The sequence below is a fragment of the Netta rufina genome, assembly GCF_964035555.1.
Source record: "Netta rufina genome assembly, chromosome: 17".
Classification (NCBI taxonomy): Eukaryota; Metazoa; Chordata; class Aves; order Anseriformes; family Anatidae; genus Netta; species Netta rufina.
The window spans coordinates 3,539,326-3,559,968 of NC_140141.1; the positions used below are offsets into that span (position 1 = coordinate 3,539,326).

The 20,643-nt window shown below is 39.9% G+C and overlaps 1 protein-coding gene across 1 annotated transcript in view; it reads right to left on the reverse strand.

The window, feature by feature from the left end:
• The window catches only part of GALNT9 (polypeptide N-acetylgalactosaminyltransferase 9), a gene marked incomplete at both ends in the record, with an annotated part of 141,789 nt that overhangs the window by 105,264 nt on the left and 15,882 nt on the right, over positions 1–20,643 (reverse strand). Inside the window, one exon of the mRNA XM_084297368.1 lies at positions 10,236–10,416. Within this exon, the coding sequence (XP_084153494.1) occupies positions 10,236–10,416 (181 nt within the window). The remainder of the gene's footprint in view (positions 1–10,235; positions 10,417–20,643) is intronic.

The following is a 20,643-nucleotide window of genomic DNA, read 5'->3' on the forward strand; positions in this document are numbered from 1 at the left end:
GTGACCTGGTTTGACTCTGGTTTGTTTTTGAGACCATAGCATAAAGTTTAGAGGTAATACAACAGAAGACAAGATTTTTTTATTTATTTTCTTTATTTTATTTATTATTTTTTTTTCCCAGAAAGCTAGAGAAACAGAGAATAGAGCCCCTATACTTCAACATCATAAAGCACCTCAAGCGGAAGGTGCTGTTTCAGAGAAACAAAACCTTGGAAAGCACCTAGATCAGGCGAACCAAGACAGGGAGCTTACATTTTCTACACTGCAATAGTCCACTACTTTTGGCAAAGGCTAGTTTTAAGAGTCTCTCATTTTTATTAGCACTAAATTCACTCAAAACAAGAGACATGGGCAAAACAAGAAGTGACACTATTAAAATGAAACACAGCATCAACTCGGAGTCCACAGTTCAGTTTTATTTCAGATGAAGAGTAAATTGTCTAACATTTTGACCTATTCATGTTTTTATTGCAAAGACACAAACAACAGCTAAAAAAACTTTATGTTATTTGACCTGAAACCTTGACTTTTTTATACTGTAAAACCCATCCAACTAAAAGAAGTACCAAAATTAGGTAATTTTTAATGTTACATCAGGAAGGCAGTTGGAGATAATACATACTTCTTATTGTCAGCTGAACTAAATTTGCACATTTTAAGCTAGGAAAGGGGAACAACTTCACCTAAAGACATGGGAAGAACTTCTTCAAAGCTGTAAGAAGAATACCAGGTATAGTGTAACAGAGATGCAGGTACGATGACATAAAAGGAAAAAATAATAATAATACAGCCTTGAATTCATTGCTTGGCTTGTTCTGTTACCTCTTTTTATCCTGTAATGTAATACCAGGGAATGTAACACAACATGACAGTTCAGAAATTTACAGGAATATCCTTTTCTCCCTGACACTGATAGCGTGCAGCCAACAGCCACAGGCTCAGGGGAGGGAAATGAAAAACTCTACACTGCCAACCCACAACTACAGACAGACGGCTGCAAGTCACTGCTGGACCTCAGTAGTGCTTCTGCATCACAGATGCATACACGATTTGAGGACAGCACCCCCACAATTACTCTTCTTAAGGGGAAAATACTCCTGCTATGAAAATATTGTCACTCTCAAGTTCAGAAAATTAGTACACTCTCAAACTGTACTTAAGGCACCTGTAAGGGTGCGGGTCACATGAGACACATTTAGTTTATGTTCTATAAGAAACACTGAGGATACAAAGCATATTCTTGGTCATCCTTTCTGTTCCTCCCAGCTAAAAAGCATGCTGCCTCCAGCCTTATGCTGGATGGGGACGTTGTCAGCTTGCCCATGCTGGAAGGTCATTCTTCAATATGTGTTACTAATACAGAAATTTCCTCTGTTTCTTCATTCCTTGGAGTTGTTAACATTTTGTACTGGATTTAATAGAAACTCCATTTAAACTGACTGTCCTAGGTTCCTGAGGGAGAGACCTTCAGAGGACATTACATACTACACATCTACAGCAATGCTTCCATGTCTTCAACTCCTCTATTGAATATAAAGACAGTCTAGTTGACCACTTTAAATTATATGACTAATTTCTAGTCAATGTTATGCAACCCACCTTAGGTAAGCTATTCATGTATTCAAAAGTACTTTCTGGTGCAGACAAATTGCAGGGAATGGCTTCCAGTTTTACTGCATTTAAACACCACATTGCAATCAGTTATTTTTCATGCTCCCTAGTTAATCAAATTCAGCCTCCACTAAATCTTCATTTATTAATGCTGACAGTCATGCAGAACTCGTCTTCAACAATTAATATACACAAAGACACTGCAAAAATGTAACAAGAGGAAAATTACTGCATTTGAATGTAAGATGAATTTTTGGAAATGGTTTTCATTTTTACGATTCTGTTTAATTTAGACCTGCTAGTCCTCCTTTCATTATCCAATGGAATAGTGTTAATAATCAAGATCTATGTTGCACGCCTTGTGGTATAATTAAAGTCACTACTTAATTGGAAAGCCCAGCTAGTACTAAACAAAAAGGAATCAATAATGTATCTGATGGGAAACGCCAGAGAAAAATTCTACTGAATATCAGAAGTAACTGTGAGATATTGCCATGTGTCCAGAGCCGCTACCATGGACACAGAACGGAGCCCAGCTCTGCTTAGGAGCCATGCCCTGCTGAAAACTCTGGTATCCCTGGGGGGTTACCACCCTTGTGAACAGCAGAGCAGAAAGCCGAGCATTGCCATAGTGCAGCCTGGGCACTCTTGTGGTCCTACTGCATGGTCATACCCTACTGCAAAAGGCAGTACAAGATCAAGCAAAGGCAGACAGAACCATCCCAATGATCATCTCGCATCAAACACTGGTTGGGAAGTTGCTCGATGATTTATTTTGTTATTATTGGAAAATGTGGTCATAGCGTTAGTCTCTTCCTCAGACAGTCTTCTTGTTGTAGAAATTCAATAGCTAATTGAATATTCAAAGACCTAATGGTAACTTGAGGTGCTAGAGACTAAGTTTTAAGTCCACATTCCAATTAATGTATCATTATATTAATGTTCCAACAGAGGTTGGGAGAAGACTTACAGTACTTTTATAAATAGAGTCAAATCACGACTATGGGTCTCAGTGAGGGCTATATAGGCAGAGTACAATTGCAGGGCACTGAGTGTAAAGCGCAGGGTCTGGCTGGTAGTATCTGTGGTTTGCAGGGAGTTTCCTTTCCCAGCCAAAGGAGCAAGTGATTTTCCCCTTCCTTTGTGGGCTTGCACAGTTCCAGCCTCCACCCTTTGCAGCCAAGTAGGAAACGTCTCAAAATGCAGCGATAAGCCTTTGGCATAGAGAGGGATACACAAATAAGCACAACTGGCCCAGAGGCAGCAGTATGAGCAAATTTAGGTTGTCAGCTGATATCCCAAATGAGCTGAGTCAGAACTACAGCACTGAATGCTGTGCCGTAGCTGGTCAGAGCCCAGCTCTTTGCAGAGAAAGCAGCACCGGGATTTACTCGGCGCTCACCAGTCCCTGCTGCTCTTGGGCATGACAGAAAGCCCAAAAGTCAGCTTCACCTGGAGCACCTCTCCTGGGAGCTGCAGTGCCCGCTGTGCACGCAGGGCAGCGTGTGTGCAAGGGTGCCTGGGCTCTTTGCAGGGACTCAGCCCGAGGAAAATGTCCAACCTGTGCAACTTGGCAGGGCTGGCTGAGGTCCGTATAAAGTCCCAGAGCACACGTACACACATGTTCTCTTGGTCTGTTCAAAATACACATCTGGACATTGATTTGGGACCTAATTAAAACACTTCTGTTAGTTTCATCTCTTATACAATTTCCCTCCAGTAAATGAGCCCAAGCTGCTGCCCAGAGATAGTTCTGGCCACTCCATTTTCAATCTCTGTTTTTCCCTTTCCCTGCTTAAACTTCATAATTGCAAGAAGAATGGGTAAAACGGACTTTTTGAATTTTAAGAGGGTTTTGTTAGATATATTAGCAATGGGTGCCAAAAAAATAACCCAACATTGAAAAGTTTCCCATTAAAAAAGAAGCCTCACTTAAATTAAAACATGCTTCTGCCTACACCGTGATTGTGAAACACCAAGCTGAAAAAAGGAAATGTTTACCTTCAACTAATGTTTAATTTCACTTCAACCTGATATTAATCTGAAAGAGTTGGTAGAGAATATTGATAGAAAAGTCATTAGTTTAAAACCAAATTTTTCATGGGAACCTAAATGTGTAATTGGTCCAAACAATTTTGTAAAATAATCATTTTACACAAGATGTTCAGCCTGATACAGAATATTTGTAGGGTTTTTGCAGGTTTTGTGTTTTCGGTTGCCATTTTCTGCTAAGCAGAAATTCTGGTTCCTGAACAGCTATGGATCTGTTCCAATTCAAATTTTTCTTGCAAAGGGGCCCATTACATCGCGCTCTGGTTAATCTGGGAAGAGTCCTAAAGGTCTGTTTTAATTTGGAGATTCTTCTGTTGTTTCTCTAAGCAGTGCAAAGAACAGTGCAAAAGTCCCCAGAGGATTTGAAAAGTGGGTCACGAGGCAGAGAAAGCTGCAGAGGTGGAGAAAATCAAACAGTACAGGTCTAGCACTCTCCAATCCACTGATCCAGAAGCTGATGCTCTTTGAAAGCCATCTGCCTCCCTGCCCTGCTCCTGCAGGGCCATCTGACATAGATGGGCAGAGGAGCTGCCCGCTCCAGCAGCCTCGAGCAGGGGCCATAGCACCAGACCACTGCTCCTGCCCTCGTGACAGAAAGCTTGCAAATGCATGTGTGATGTGGCTCGAGAGCTGCTGATGGATGCCTCAAAAATCACAGTGAGCCCACAGACTTCTACGAGCCTGAAGAAAGGGTCAAAATTTACAGGAACTTCCCTGTACCCTCCAAAGGCTTGAGCTCCCCAGCCACTGAAGGGCAATCTCGTACAGAAAGGCTGTTTTCTAGTGACTGGCCTTGGACGAGCTACTGTTATTAAACCCTTGAATGAACAAATCAGATGTCTATTTACAAAGTCTGCCCCCTTGATAGCACTATTTGATCAATTCCAGAATCCTTTCTGATAGGTAATTAAAAAAGCTTTTCCTTAGTTATAGTGTGGAGTGAACCATTAATTACACTTCAGAGCACCAGAGATGCAATCCCTTTGCTATTGTGAAATGTCTATAGCAAGATACAGAAATGCTCGCCTCTATACAAGAGCTGAATAAATGAAAGTAATTTCCTCAAGACCTGGATTCCTCTGCTTTTTATGGCTAAAGACTTGAGTTGCCTCAGCATTAATAAGTTTGTTCTTTAGGGCTGAATTTTCTCAGTACAAACATCCATGACCATAACACAAAGAAATATTTTCTTTGGCTGATACAGCCAGCAGACTGAATCCATATATTGGTCTTATTATCAGCACTGAACTGCCACAATGCACTTGGCATCAAGTTGCACAGAAAAGATCAGCTAAATTAAAGATCCTCACCAAGTGGCGACAATTTCTTGTAAAAGCCAATTTAGCCGTTATGGAAGCTCCAGGATCATATTAACTTTTCTCAGAAGTATGCATAATGCATCACAGCAAGTGGTTTTGACAAGTGCATGTGTGTGTATGTGTGGATGTGGCCTGCATGCAGACAACCCCCACAAGTTATTTAAATTGCAAAGTCAAGTGTTAGAAAGTTAGAGAATGCCAGATTTACAGGTGTTCAACCTGCTTAATTCAACCTCTTGCAATCCAGCCCGTGCACCAAAAAGAGCAGGGGAATTGATGTTAATGTGAGAGAAGATGGTTACATCTGAAACATCTGGTTATCTGACACTTCCCAATTTTCCAGGGTGCCACATTGCAAAGTAAAGAGTATTGGAAATTTTGGGGGCCTTTCCCCTGGACTTTGAATGAAATCCTGTAGGGTTTTATAGGCAAAAGGATGGCTGCAGCTATTCCTGGAACCTGTTGCACCAAATCAGCATGCCCCAGCTAACTCTATCTCTTTGCTCTCAGTACTCCTAACAAATTAAGTCATTTGAAGTCAGACAACTAAGCAGGGATTTAGGTGGCTGACTCTGAGCAATTCTACTGCCAAGTGTGAGATGTCTGTCAATTTTGGCTGTGTTGCTCCAGACCTGTCTTTGACTATTCAAACACTGTCCCTTTGACATTATGGTAAGAAGAACATGCATGCAGCCTAGCGCATTTCACAGCATGTCCATGGAAGAATTCGAGGCCGTTCTGCATCTAATACACATCAGTAGAGTCAACTGATACAGACAGATGTGCTTATGCTTCCCTATGCATATACAGAAGGGCCACTGGACAATACTAACTTCATCTGTGCTTATTACTCAGGTTCATGTCATCACAACCCTCATTCTAAATATGGATGAACATAAATGGAATTGAATGCAATGACATTTGACCATTAAATAACCCAGAGAATCACAGAGCGAGCCCTAGCTTAGCCATGTGTTTCCAGGGGAAAAACAACCTGCTCCTTACAAGAGAGGCTTCTCTTTCGCCTCACAGAGGAAATAGGGTATGTTAGTGAGGGCTAGAAAGTCCTGCTGATACATCACTGCTGAGAACAGAGATCAGGATGTTAAACACACTGAACTATTCACAACGTATTTTCCATGGTGGCATAGCCCTTGAAAAAATTTAGCAGATGGGGAGGAAAAATGGGGCTGCAGCAGGGAAATGCAGAGACCTTTACTACTTTCCTTGTCCCCTACCTTCTTTTGACATTTCCTTAACTTGAGAATTTTTTTTCAAGCTTGGTATGTGCCTATATGGCACAGGATGAAAATAATCCCATCACAAGCATTATGAGTTTCCTTGTAACAAAAATAATCCTGCAAAAGTCTTTTTTATAGAAGTACTTATGAAATCTACCTTAATGCCAAAAGACTTTACCCTGGAATTTGTATAGTTAATAAAAGTACTAACTAGACCACTATTTTACAGATATTTTCATGTATTTTAACATACAAACAAGATATTGACCCCTTTTCTCTGAGTAAATGAAACAGAATCTCAGGTCACTCCAATACTACAATTATTAGCGGAACATTTGTACATATTCATCCATCAAGCATAACAAATCCTGAGTATTCTGCTCCACGTTGAACTCAAACACATTTCATTCCTGCTACTTGGCCCCTGCATCTTCCCAGAGCACTCAGCTGCACAGTACTCAGCTGCTTCAAGGCAAAAAGTCACTTTTAAGAATTAAAAAAATATGCTAAGATCATCAGCACAACTTTAAAATCAGCACATTGGATTTTAGTGAAATCCAACGTAAGATGAAAAATACTGTTCAAGGTCACATCGAATAAACTCAAGAGGTGTTGGGAGGCTTTGCATTGTTTTATAAAACAAAATTGCAACAGCTCTATATTACACGTCTCTTGAAACTAAACATAGCTTGAAATATCAACTCACAGTATGTTTTTGAACTGTTTTCCCCAGGGTTGTCTGCATTCTGTAGAGAGACAGGGCAAGCATTCAAACTGTGGGAGGTGCAATATTGGAGAAGAAAAAGCTGAGACATTTATTACACCATGTTAGGATCAAACTATAATTTTGTAATTATCGTGTGAATTGTAATCGCAAGCAAGCTATTTACTGTCATTGCTCTGATTTGGCACACAAACACAACATGCACAAAATCTGCTGTTGTCCCCTGCACTGACTGAACGATTCCTATCTTGAAGAAAAGGCTCTGAACTCCAAGCATTATATGCACTGGCAGCAGGTAGGAAGGCAGAGCACGATGTGAGTGCATGGGAAAAGCATCCTGAGAGCATCCTGACTCCCCACCCAGGCTTGCAATTTTACTGCAGTGGAAGGACACGGAGGTGATTCCAATTTAGGAGCCTTCTTGGTCACGCTGCCTGACTGTGCACCTCTTTAGTGCAACATTATTATTATTATTATTATTTTTAATTTGCTGTGTGGGGATGAAAATACCTCCTGAAAAGCAATTATACTGCTGTGTGTTTACTGAAGATATGCTAGAGGATGGGAGAAAATGCTTATTCTACCAGAAGATTATACTGGACAAAGATGGTTCAAAAATAAACAAAGAGTTCAAAGACAAAATGAACCAAAAGATAATATTTCTGATCAAATTTCTTCTAAAAGAAGACTAAGCCTAGTATATTACAAGTCCCGTATTTGTATAGAAAAATCATGTTTACTTTCATAAATCATGTCTAAGCAATCCAGATGATTTTTTTTCTGGTTTTCTCACAGACTGGCCATGGACTTCATGCATTGTTGGGCATTAATTCCACCCTGCTTCTCAACTTAAAAATGAAAAAGTCCTTCCTTTTTAAAAATGGAATATAGAGGGAATAACATAAATATAAATGACAAGCAGACTGAGAAGGGCTGCATACAAAGTCAAACAAAGAGTGATTTTCCCATAGCTATTTCCTAAAGCTTATCTCAAAGATCTGGTGATTTCGTTGTCTGCAGTACAGAATTAGAGCAGAATATCTAAACCGCGCATAAAGTCAAACTCAGCATTGCCTTGTGGCTACAATGCACACTTATCACCTGTTAAATAAGCATTCAGACATTGTACTACACAGTGAATAAGGAGAGGTTGACTGTTCTGGCCTCTGGCATGCAAATATGTGCCACAAGTAGGGAGTGAAAACTGCCTCTCAACATGAGAGAAAGCTCCCGAGAGAGCCTGGATTTGACTACGTGTGCATCTGTAGGTGTCAGAGACAAAAAAATAAAGATGCTGCTCATGAGAAAGATAGCAGAAATTTCTAATAGAATATGGCAACCGAATGACAGCTGAATCTTCTCTGGTACAAGTGGGTAAAACTCTTCATATAATAAGAGCTTCTGCCTTCCCCAAGCTTTCACTTATTTTTCAAAGGAATTTTAATCGGAAGGGTTTTCTTGTAACTCGTAAGTATCTAGACTCAATTCCAGCACCGAGGTCTCACTAGAACCATCTCAAGAGCATTAAACACCACAGGGAAGGCTGTTCTCCCAGTACCTCAGACAGCTACTCATGCAGCATGGCCTGACAAGATTACCAAAACGAGCATGTCAAACAGCTTCTCTGAATGAATCATCAAAGCTTCCAGGTAGAACTGTGGAAGAGTATAACCTGAAGTGAAATATCACTGCATTGTAAACGCTCTCATCCTTCCCAGAGCTGCTGAACTAGATTCAAGCTTTGCAACCTTTGATTTTCTATTTCCTGGTAGAGCATTCTTATTTCTTATCCACCTGACTGCAGCAGCTAACAACAGGCCAGGTCAAACCTCGCTGAAGTTCACTTGAAAAATTTCACACTGATTTTAAGGGACTTTGAACCAGCTCTGATGTGCAGCTCAAATATTTGCATGATAACCACAGACTACCTTTCTTCCAGGATTATTTCATGGCAGATTTTTATGATACATTGACACAAATGTGACATATAAGCAGTATCTTTTATTTTTCTTTGCCACCTCTTTAATCTAGGTTTTCTTTTGTATAACAAGCATGTGAGAAAACAAATGCTGAGTCAATACTTCTGAGATTAGATTAATATGTAACATGGCTAATGAAATTTGTGCTTAAGCTGAAATTTTGTTTTGCTGGATTTTGTTTTTGGCAGCTTGAACTGCCTAAAATCCTAATTCAATTGCAATCTACTCACAGAGCACAGCTGTTTTGCTTGACTAAACTTTTCTCTCCACTTAATAAGATATTTTTTTTTATTTAACTTTCAGTTGTGTCTAGGAGCCCCAGTGGGTTTTTTAAAACTGAAGATTATTATTAGAAATTAATTAAGTATTCTTTTCAATTCTGTCTCCTGAGAGTAACTAGGCATTGCTGCTGATCTCCTCTGCATTAAGACATTACTGATTGTCATTCACAGGATGACAGAGAGAATGTCTCATCTCGAAGATGGGTAACTCCACAAACATAGAAGATTTGAAAGGCATTTTATAGAAAACACAATAAATCAGTACAAATCTTAAACATATAATTCCATTGTCAGACATAACCCAGGCATGTGAATTCTATAACACTAGAATAAAAGTATACACACATTCCAAAGACAAAAAAATCTAATTGCAGTTACAGAACCCCAATGAATTACACTGTATGTTTCATACAGCGGACTCTAACTAATCAAATCTAAGAACATGAAGTGCAACTAAAGAAAAGGCAGATTTGGTAGGGATTGTTCTAGGGATTGTTTTTAACTGTCTACAAAGTATCTGTTATCACTGCCCCACCTTCCATGGCACCTGACTCCAAGAAGCAGACTAAGGCTGCCAGCTCTGATGGTGGGCTCAGCTGGCTTACCTGGCCTTTTCCAAGCGAACCAAACCCAACGAATATCAATATTCCCAAGTAATTTTTGATCTGAGGCCTTGAACGTGTGTATTAATGCATTACTCACAGAATTAGCTATGCATTTGATGCAGCACTTCATGCGCAAGATGGCAGTTGGTCTTCTTAATTTTCACTAAACTAGAGTCACTGTCCCTGGGGAGTCTTTAAGAAAAGGTTGGATGTGGTACTTAGGGACATGATTTAGTGGGTAACATTGGTGGTTGGGGGACAGTTGGATCAGATGATCTTGGAGGGCTTTTCCAACCCCAGTGGTTCTATGACTAAATGTTGTCAGGCTAACCAGGAAGGGATGTAGAGAAAATAATTGTCATCAATGGTCCAGAGAACAACGAACAATCACTTGCTGTAATAATAATGTGGAATTCAACTTACTTTTTTGGTCTGTAGTCAGGGATGGACCTGTCCAGAGATATCCTGTCACTGAGCTGGGCATTGTAGCCATATTCTTCATATTTAGTCTCTGATTCATGGCTATCATCTCTCAGGGTAGCAGCCATTCCTCCTTGGCCCAAGCCTCCTGGACCTTCAACTAATCCCATGGGCTTTGCGAGGCCTAAATGGAAGAAAAAAATTGAATGATAACATGAAGGAAACGGATCTAACCTCTTCTGTGACCTCAGAAATTTTCAGAAAACAAGATCTGAACTCCCATAAAACCCAGATCTGAAACCCTCATGACTCTGTGGAAATTATCCTCAGCTTTTCAAACCAAACCCCATATCAATACGTCTTGCATTATCACTGCATAATTACAAATGAACTAACTATAAAGAAGTAATTATCAGCTTTCACAATTTCCCTTTTTTCCTGCATAATTCCGTAGAAACAGGAATCTTGTTTCCAAACATTTCAAAATGCCTAATTATCCTTGATTTCATCTCATTATATCTGCATTTGAAACATACAAAATCAGAACACATTCATATTAAGAGGTCTTAGGTAACCATTACCAAACTTAGCACTTCCCATATAGGCCCGTTCTATGGGTTAGGCACCCTCCTTGCTGAGTGTGTTCAAATGACAGTTACCACCACTGAGTATTACACAAACTACCTCACTTATGAAGTCCAGCAGAAGTTCACATACTTACGAGAGATGGAAAAGGGATATGGGGAGAAATTGGAATTGCTCCAGATTTTTTCTGTCCTTCAGCTCTATGCCAAGTGGAAAATGTATACTGTGTAAGATACTTGGCTCTATAAAGTTTATGGGATCAGAAAGTTTGGACACACTTGAGCTAAAACAATTAACCCAGCAATGCTCAGTGCTAAAACATTAGCCAGTCAACAATTGATCTGATAGGTTTTATTCACTAGTATATTACTGCTCAACTCAAAAATACATTTAAAACAAAACGAAACAGACATTAAAAATGTCCATACGATCACATTGCCAAGAACATATTCCATGGCAACAGGCATTTAATTTGGTGCTGAATTCTGAAAAATAAGTTCCTCAAATACCCTATGTTTAATGTCAATGCTTTTCTTTCCAAAAGGCTGACTATCAACAAGTCATTATAAGCTAAAAAGTTATTTATAATGGTCTTCGGGATACCACACTGAAATGTGTAAATATCCTCCAAATCATTTGCAATGCAGAACAAAACAATTAGAGTTTGACCTGCTCACCATTTTCCAAATTAAGAATTTTTCAAAATGAATACATTAATGTTTCAAATAAATAATTAAGCAGGGGAGAGAAGGGCAGAGAAAAGAAAAACTATCAACATTTGCTAGCAACAGACAAACAAGACGGCACAAAGCTGAAAATGGCTCCTCCAAGTCACAATAAGGTCTGTGACAATTTAGCCCCTCACACAGGAATTTATCTTGCATCTCATTGCTAACACTGTCCTCACTTGTTAAAGCCCCATCATCATCCCTGCTTAACCACAGAAGGACAGAACAGAAGAACAGTGGCTCATTAGTGGTTTGAGAATGTAAAGTTAGCATTTTCTACTTTAGATGCTTATGAGAAAAGCATTTCATTTAACGCTAGGGTTAAATGAAATACTAAAAAGAGTCTGCCTTAACATAAAAGGACCAAATACCTGCAGTACTTAGGAAATTTGGTACTGAATTTCAGGCATTCTCTACTAACATACATACATCATACTGCAGTGATCCCAAGCTGGGACATCTTGTATTGGTGCCTTTGATGCCTTCTTTGTGTTTCACATCACCATACACTGAAATGCTCCACTGTCTCAGAGTGAATCACGAGTCTTAGCAGGACAAGAAAGGAGGGAAGAAGGAAAAAAAAGGGAGCCCTACAGAAAAATATCCTTGCCATGGCCAAGCTTTTGAAAAATTCAGACAGCTGTAAGCATTCAAGCCTAGTGAATTGTAGACAAGAAAGGAAAACAAGGAGCTCATGCAGTCATGGTCTCATTACAGGGGTGTGTGGGAGGTGAGCTCCAGGTGTCACTAGCAAGTGAGATCAAGCAGAGAATGATGAGCAGAAACCCCATAGGCTACCCAGGCGTGACAGGAAAGTGGAAAGATGAAGCTTTATAACAGAATCTTGTTACAAGGTTTAGTTTTGCTGGGACACACAAAGAGAGCAGACCAAAGCACCAAGCCACTGGGATTGAGATGCTGATGTTTAGTCACCAATTAAATTCTTCAAAGCTGTAAGTGAAACAAAATGCTAGTAAAAATGAGAGGTACACTCAAGGCAAGGGATTGTCGCATCAGTAGACAGCTCTACTCTTCAGTCAGTCTCAGTGCCAAACTGGGATCTCAGACCACCTTTGATAACTCACCCCCCAGTGTTTGGTAATGCAAAACAGAGCCCTCCCACTGTTTAGTGACTACTCTTCCTCCCAGCCCACGTAGGCTGCCTTCCTCTCCCAACCACATTTTACCCCAATAATGCACAGAGCTAACCCAAAAGAGAAGCAGGAAACTGTATACTGTCACAAAATGAACAAGAAGAATGCAAGATATCAGTTCAGAGGGACTGGGTGGAGTCCCAGCACAGCAACTATGCCAACTCATCACCCTTTTGGTAAAAAAAATAAAATAAAATAAATCACACAGAATTAACAACATAAACCACTAAAACTCAGACATTTTGGATCTAATGCAAAAGATAAAAAAAAAAAAAGCTAAAAGTTTACAAAGTTTATGATGATTATGTCAGATATCTATATAATTTTAATTAATTGCACTATGCTACTCTTGAAATGAGGGAACTGTCTTGAGGTATTTGCAAAAGCATTTGGAAAATCTTTGCATACTTGGCTCAGCCACGCTCCTCCTCTGTGCAAAAGCAGAGGGGGGTAAGAGTCTTGTGATCTTAGACTGACCTTAGCCCACCTGAAAGCCTGATTTCTCCTTTCTCAGGAAAAACAGAGTTGAGCCAGACCTCTGACCACGAGTGCTAGCTCATGAGTCACAGTTTGCTGTTGAATACGCTGGCAGCAGTTCACTCAGAGACCAATCCAAATCACAGCACTGCATTGAATCACTGCTTACTAGGAGCCACAACTGAGCATGCTGAATCTGGCCAGGACTTATGATACTGGTTGTAATCCTCTGGTGCAGAGTCCTGACTGGCTCTGTTTTTATTATTACAAATATTATGATACCTACAGTTTGCCATTAATGCATAAACACACCAAGAGCTCCTACTCTGAATGATTAATGTTAACTCAATATGATATCTTGAAAAATCAGTATTTTCCCCCTGAAAATTGAACAGACTTGCTTCATGCATTCCAAACTATTCTTTTTTTATTGCTCACATTTCTCTGTAGAAATGTACCTTATGAATCTTTCTTCCAGTAAAAATGGTTTGAAAATTTCTGAGAACCTCCCATTGTTGCTTTCAGCAATCATCATAAATTAACTAGGGTAACGTTAGTGATCAACCTGTAGCTGGTATTATATTCCTGCATTCTGCAGGGACAGAGAGAAACTAGCACAGGGGAGGCTTACAATTTGGAATTGATATAATCTCGTCTACAACTGGGTTGTGCAAAGGAGGAAGCTGTAAGCAAAAAATGGGTATTGTGATATTTTGAGTATTTAAGGGCTGTGATTCGTTTAATAAAACAATTTTCTGCCTGAAGAGCAAAGGAACAGACAGCCATGGTTTGTGCTGAAACATGACTAACTCTTCAAGAGCTGTGTTAGTTACTGATTTCAAATAACAAAACTCCTCTGACCTTATGAAAAGAAACACTTTAAGACATTAAATATTTCTGAAAGTATTTTAGGGAGCTTCATTTTGAGGGAAATTATAATGTTTCTCCCTTTTGCTCCACTTTAGGATGAGAGGCTATTTGGCAATTTGACTAGCTTTAGTGTTTAACATTACTTCCCTTAGAAGAGAAGTGTCTAAGGTTGCCATCCCTGGCCTGACAACTAGTCCTTACTCAAGTAATTAAAGAAATGACACGTCTGAGACTCCAAATCTCTCCTCTCCCAAAAGGAAAACCACAGAAGCCTCATCTTCCTGCATAACGCAGTCTTAGATTTACGACACTAATGGAAAATAGAGATGCTGCATGCCTCTGTTTTACTCGTCTTACATGTGGCATTTAAAGAAGGCTCAGTTGCAAGGAAAAGTCAGCAGTTCCTCCCCAGCCCCCGAAGTGCAAACAGGCCTTATTAAAAGGGAGTCAAATTAGGCACTTCAGAAGCTACAGAATCCAGAAAACTAGATACTTCATTAAGCCTATGTCCTTGAAAGACTGCAACGTGGAAATTTATTTGCTGATCATTTAGAATCATCTGGGCTGGGTTCTGATGTTACATCAAAGCAAATTGAAGATGACTTCATTGAAGTTAACTGACCTGCTTTGATGAAAGGGACTCCAAGATGTGGCATGCTTGTTTGACTTCAAGCAATGATTTAATTCCAGTAGTTGAAAACTTCATTCTTTATGCTACCCATTCCTGCAGTTTACAGAACAAAATGCTTGCATCTTTAAGGCACAAGGAAGAGGGGAATGAAACTTTCAACACACAGGGAGCATCAAGCAGCTCGCTTGCAAATTGCGAATGAGAGAAATAGCTAGATAGCCTTCCAAACCACACATAATGACAATTACTTCACTCCTAAATCTGATATTCTAGCTCTTCATGCTGCTAATCTGATTTCTTCTAGGAAAAAGTCATCATCTGACTTGCTCTCAGAACACATTGCTGAGTTTTTTTCCCCATTCTATTACCCAAATTTTAGCCTAACTGACCTGCAATTATTATAGCAAAGCACTAACATTGATATGGCAGCAACTAGACAAATTATATTGTGTTGCTCCATTCTGCAAGAAAAGCACTACATTGTCTCCAGAAGTTCTTAGGAACAATGAATACAGCATAATTTATAAATGTGTGTGTGTTAAATGCAGCAATTACAGGCAATGTTATTCAATGCTTGGATGGTCAGCTAGACATGATATGGCTCTCACATACAATAACATCTGCATAGCATTTTTGTTCTCAAAAGGTTGCCTGTTGTTTCAGAAAGTGTCTCCTCGATAGAGTGCTTTACCCTGTGGCTACCTAAGTCAAAATCGTAACACCCTAAACCCCATAAACACATTCACCTGCACTGGTCAGCCTTTTTTGAAGGTAAAATAAATAAATAGAAAGGGGTATCAGCTCAGCAGCATGTTCTCAAAGAAATATCCTAAGAGAGGGGATCAGGAGAAAGGTGATGGGAGGCAGTGTCCATGGGTTTGGTTGAGGCAGAGGCTGCTGGTGGATAAGACCCCTTCCAGCACATCTGCTGGACCTCACCCCTCGCATGCCCCATGGTTTGGGGCCATTGAGCAGAACCATCTCCTCAGAGACCTTCCAGGGGGCAGAACATGGGAAGGACACCCAGGAGGGCATGGAGGAGCAGAACACTCTACAACCATGCTCCCACAGGCTGCATAGGTCAGTTGCCAAAGACAGGGAGCCAGTAAAGAGCAAGTCATTTGTGCCTTGGGGCTTGTTTTTTTTCTGCTCAGTGAAAACCCAGGCAGCCTTCAGGGATGCCCATGGGAGAATTCATTCCCAATGGTCTCACCTACTGGAACAACAGGGAAAAGGATACATTTCTGGAAATACTGCTGCTGGGCAGAGAGACAATTGCTATTGATTTTATATGCTGGGTGTTCAGGTCCTACAATGATAGGGAGCACAAAACCTAAAAAAGACAGATGGGGAAGTGCCTCTGGTTCAATTTCCAGCATATATCTGGGTTTTAACCCAAGCAGATCAGACAGGAAATCTTCTCCATTTTCTTCTTCTTTTAAAGCTTGCTGCAGACTTCCAGATCCTCCTCTTATATTTGACTTGTCTCCCTGTGGCTGTAACTAGCACCCATTTCTCCAGTGTGAATTTCTCTTATTCCTTCCAGCCTGCAAAGCCGTTGAGAGCAGGGTATGTCCACAGTGCTGCTGGTGTTATGGGGCAGCTCTTGTCAGGGCGAAGGATTGACAGCAATCCCACTGCCAGCTGACTCAGCTCTGAAACTATGATGGGCAGAGAGGGGAGAGAGGGAACAACACTAGCAGTGCCCAATGAACTGCTATTTTTAAAGCTGCCTTTTCGTTAAATTTTTAGACCGAGAAGATCTACAGCCAGTACACTGGTATCACTCATACCCAGTTCAATGCCGCAGATGACAATGAGGTCAGAAATAATTAGTGTCTGTCATTCATTTCAAATTTATTGTTCTCACTGCAGAGATTTCTGTATATGACAGAAATTGCTGGGAGAATGGAGAGCAGAATGAACCAGTCTTAGTTTCTTAACTAGATTAATTACTCTGCAGGATGCATAATTTTCTAGGAAGAAAAGAGACCTTATATTTTTCACCATAAATCCTGACACAATGGGAAAATTACTGAAGAGATTTACGTGAGAAACTATGGCAAAAGCAAGATCAAACTACATTTTAGACTATTTTAGTCTTTTTTTTTTTAATATGTATATATATTTTTGCAACACAATTACAGGCAGCTGTAAATCAGGTTTAGACAAGGTTCTCAGACATAATTAACCTTTTGCCAATTCAAAATAAAGATAAGCAACTGAGAATAATTACATGCCCACATTCACAATAGCACAGAGCTGTTCAGAGCTTTTTCCTGGCCCTCCTGCCACTTCTGGCAGGGTCACCTTCCCCTTCAGCACCTGTGGCCCTTTACCTACTCTTCATTTTGACCAGCTACACTCTAGAATAGATCCTGAAAACTATGTTGGTTCCTAGCACATTAAAAAGAGGTAATAAACCATATCCTTCTAAAAAAAAACCTGGCACAATCACCCAGTAGTTTTACCTGCAACTCCCAAAACACTTCTCTTTTAAACAGGAAACACAAAACTCATCGACATAACAGTTGTATCTTTCCTTTTTGCAGCTCTGATTTCTCACTTGAAAACCTGCCTGCATACCATGGAAGGCAATAAAAATCTTTAGATGTTTGTTTAACAAAGAACAGTAAAAAAAGAAATAAAAAAAAAATCAGGAGCAATAGTAACTCTACATAGATTGACAAAGCTGACTTTTAGCATTTCCAGTTTTATCTTTTGAGTGAAAGTAAAAAGGTTCATAGAGTCGAGACCAGGTTCAGCTCATTAGTTGTCTTGATGTTTATAGCTCCATTTTAGTGAGCCCTAAAAATAACTATGAGGAAAATGGTTTCCAAAATGCCATGTTTAAATCAGAGAAAGGCTCGATCATGTAAACAGTGCCTTCCTTCACACATACACCCAGCACAGTGCAGGGATGATCTGGTCTGATGCCCAACTGAACACGTTGCCCAGGCTGGGTGCTACAGAAGACATCCTGTGGGGGATGAGCAAGGTTCTGCTGGGCACATTTGCTACAGCCAAGGGAAAAGGTGCCACGAGTTTGTCTCAAATCCAAATTGGGCAGACACATCCCTCCAGACAGACGCTTTGAAAAAGAAGGGACATATAGAAGATACACAATGGCAGCAATAGCTACTTGTACAAAATGCTTCGAAATCTTTGAATAAAAGGCACTAACTATGGTTATCCACCACATTCCAAGTGAGGCAGATTTTGGGCTTTAGATTCAGTACCAGAAAAATCTCACTTTTTTTTTTTTTTTTTTTTTTTTGGAAATTAAAACAAAACAAAACAAAACAAAACTTTCTATCTTGGATACTTCAGCACTTGAAGTGCTCCAAGACAATGGTTTTGCACAAGCTTGGGTTGGCTCACACGCCCTTTCGCTGGGCTACTAAATAATACAAAGCAGTCCCCACTATACAGACAGTACTTGGAGCTCTTTTGTAACCATCAGTGAAATGTCATAATGTTTTCCAAACACTATTGAGGATGGACTCTCAATGCCCCTTGAGGCTGCAAGAAGTCATCCTCCCCATCCTTGGGCAGAAATGAGGTGCTAAAAGGTTAAGGATCTCCTCAGGATTGCACAAGATATGGTGGCAGAGCCAGAAACCAAGAACAATGATGGCCTATTGTGGTTAGTATGGAAATTAAGAAAGGAACCTCCCTCAGTTTCTTTCAGTATCCAACTCCAGCAAAAACTGAAGCATCTTCCATGCAGCAATTTCCTGCGAGGTTTGCAGATGCTAACGCTATGGGATCTCATACTGGCATCACATGCAGAATGGTATTTTTCTCTTCACCATCCTGTAAAAGCACCCTAACTCTGCCAAAATGCTGAACAAGTTTTATAGCCTGTGCTTTCTTTTATCTCATCTCCCATGCTGTACACTTTATTTTTGCCAAAGGGATACATGTCAAAATTTGCCAAGAACATCTATCTGCTTCTTTCATTGGCTCCAACCAGTACCGCACAAGCCCTGGTTAATGAAGAAATGATCATAGCTAAAGAGTGGCTCTCTGAAATTATCATTTGGGAGAATATCCAAAAATTGTTTTGTCCCAAAGAAATAAAGAAACCGGTAAATGTATTTGCAGCTCAGTGCATCAAAATTAAACCTGGAAAAGTAAACCATTGTGCAGTTGCAAGCACATGGATAAACAGTATCCAGAAGGAAGTCATCTTTGAAACTATTTCACCATTAAAACTATTTCAGTCAACTTTGTAAGGAGCAGTATGCATCGTGAGGAGTCAGTAGTGTCTGGCTCATGATTCAATCTAAATGTTAAACAGAGTCTGGCCCTTACTTATTTACTTACAGCGTCTCCCAACTTTCCATATCCCAAATCAGTTTCTTCTGACACCATCTCTCAACAAGCCTACCTAATATCTAAGATTTGCTGCCCAGGGAACTGATCTGAATTTTGTCTATAACAAAGGTGGTTACTTTCTGAACTAGGATGAATGATGTAGGTGAATGTGATTTAGTTTTATATACAGAAACATTCAACAAATCGCACTCCACAGGGACACCAGCTCCAACTTTTTACAAAGAGGAGAGTAAAGAACAAAACTCTATCCAATTTATATGGCTCCAGCACTTCCATTTATCTGAAATCCAAAACACAGTCTCATTTTTTATAGTTGTAATCAAGTTTGCTGCTTCCTTGCTTGAAAGATTTATGTCCCCTAGTATCTAGTATCAGCTCCAAGTACCTCTGAAGATGCAGCACAGAGAAGACAAACAGTATCGCATGGCTGATGGTTTGAAAAGGAAAAAGTACAATAACTTCTTACAAAGCTGAAGCTCTTACTCTACAACTTTTTTGGCCTAGGAACTAGGAGGTGGCAGTGTTTTTGTACTTTGACCTCTTGTTTACAGGCTGTTCTTTCTGTTCAAATGGAAGACTAAAAATTGTTTCTCAACCTTTGTCCACAGGTGACGACAATCCTGTAAGACATTTTTCTTTGAGAAGACTACTGAGGTGGAGGGATGAAGTGACTGGGCAGCCTTTTACAAGCCTCATTTTTTGTTCACTGGCTCAGCAGAAACAGTAGCACTGCATAGGCTACTCCTCTCTCTGGGCACAGAATTCATTAGTCCTTTTTAATTGGAAGAAATACTGTGTTTTTATGTACAGATATCTAATATCAAAAGTAATTGCTTTTATAGAATACTCATTTGAAGCTGGTTTCCCCTTGAGAGGAGAAAATGTATTCTAATTACAGCAGATAATTCAGGAGGAGATAAACAGATTGATGACTGGAAAGACCAAGAAATAGGAGCTACGCAGACATTGGAGATGAAGATAAAAGCCCATTTGTGAGGTAGGATGTCGATCCCAAACTGATAGATAGTAAGGGAGATGCCAGAGTTTTGTTAGAGCCTGGATATAAGTAAAATCAATTTCTAAAGAGCAGAAATCCTTAAACAGGGGAGAGATATGTGATATATTTCTAAACTTAAATTTTGAGTAAAAAAAAAGAAAAGAAAGGTATGCAAAATTCTAAGTCAAATATCAGTGATTATGATTTTTTAATATATATTTTAATTGTAATGATCAAAAAGATCATTCACAGAGAAAGATCAGTTTGCTTTCTTTAAACAAATAACAGATACCAAGATTATTCTAGAAGTTTTAAAATCCCAGCTGATTTGTGGCTTGTGCTGGTGAAATACATAAAATGGATTTTTTCTTTAGGGCTTTGGAGGAAAGCCAGAAAACTCCTCCTCTGGTGATGGCATAAATCTGGAGTTATGAAAATGGGGGCTGAAACATTGGGGTAGCTGCCTGGCAGCCCATTGATATTAAAAGGAAACAAAATCTGAGTGTCGTTTGGTATCTGGCCTCTGGCAGCAGTCAATACCTGAGGCTTCAGAGGAAGCGAAACACAAATCATAAAGCACTTGGCCAATTAAACTCTGCTCAGTCCCTGGAAGCAGAGTTCTCTTCTG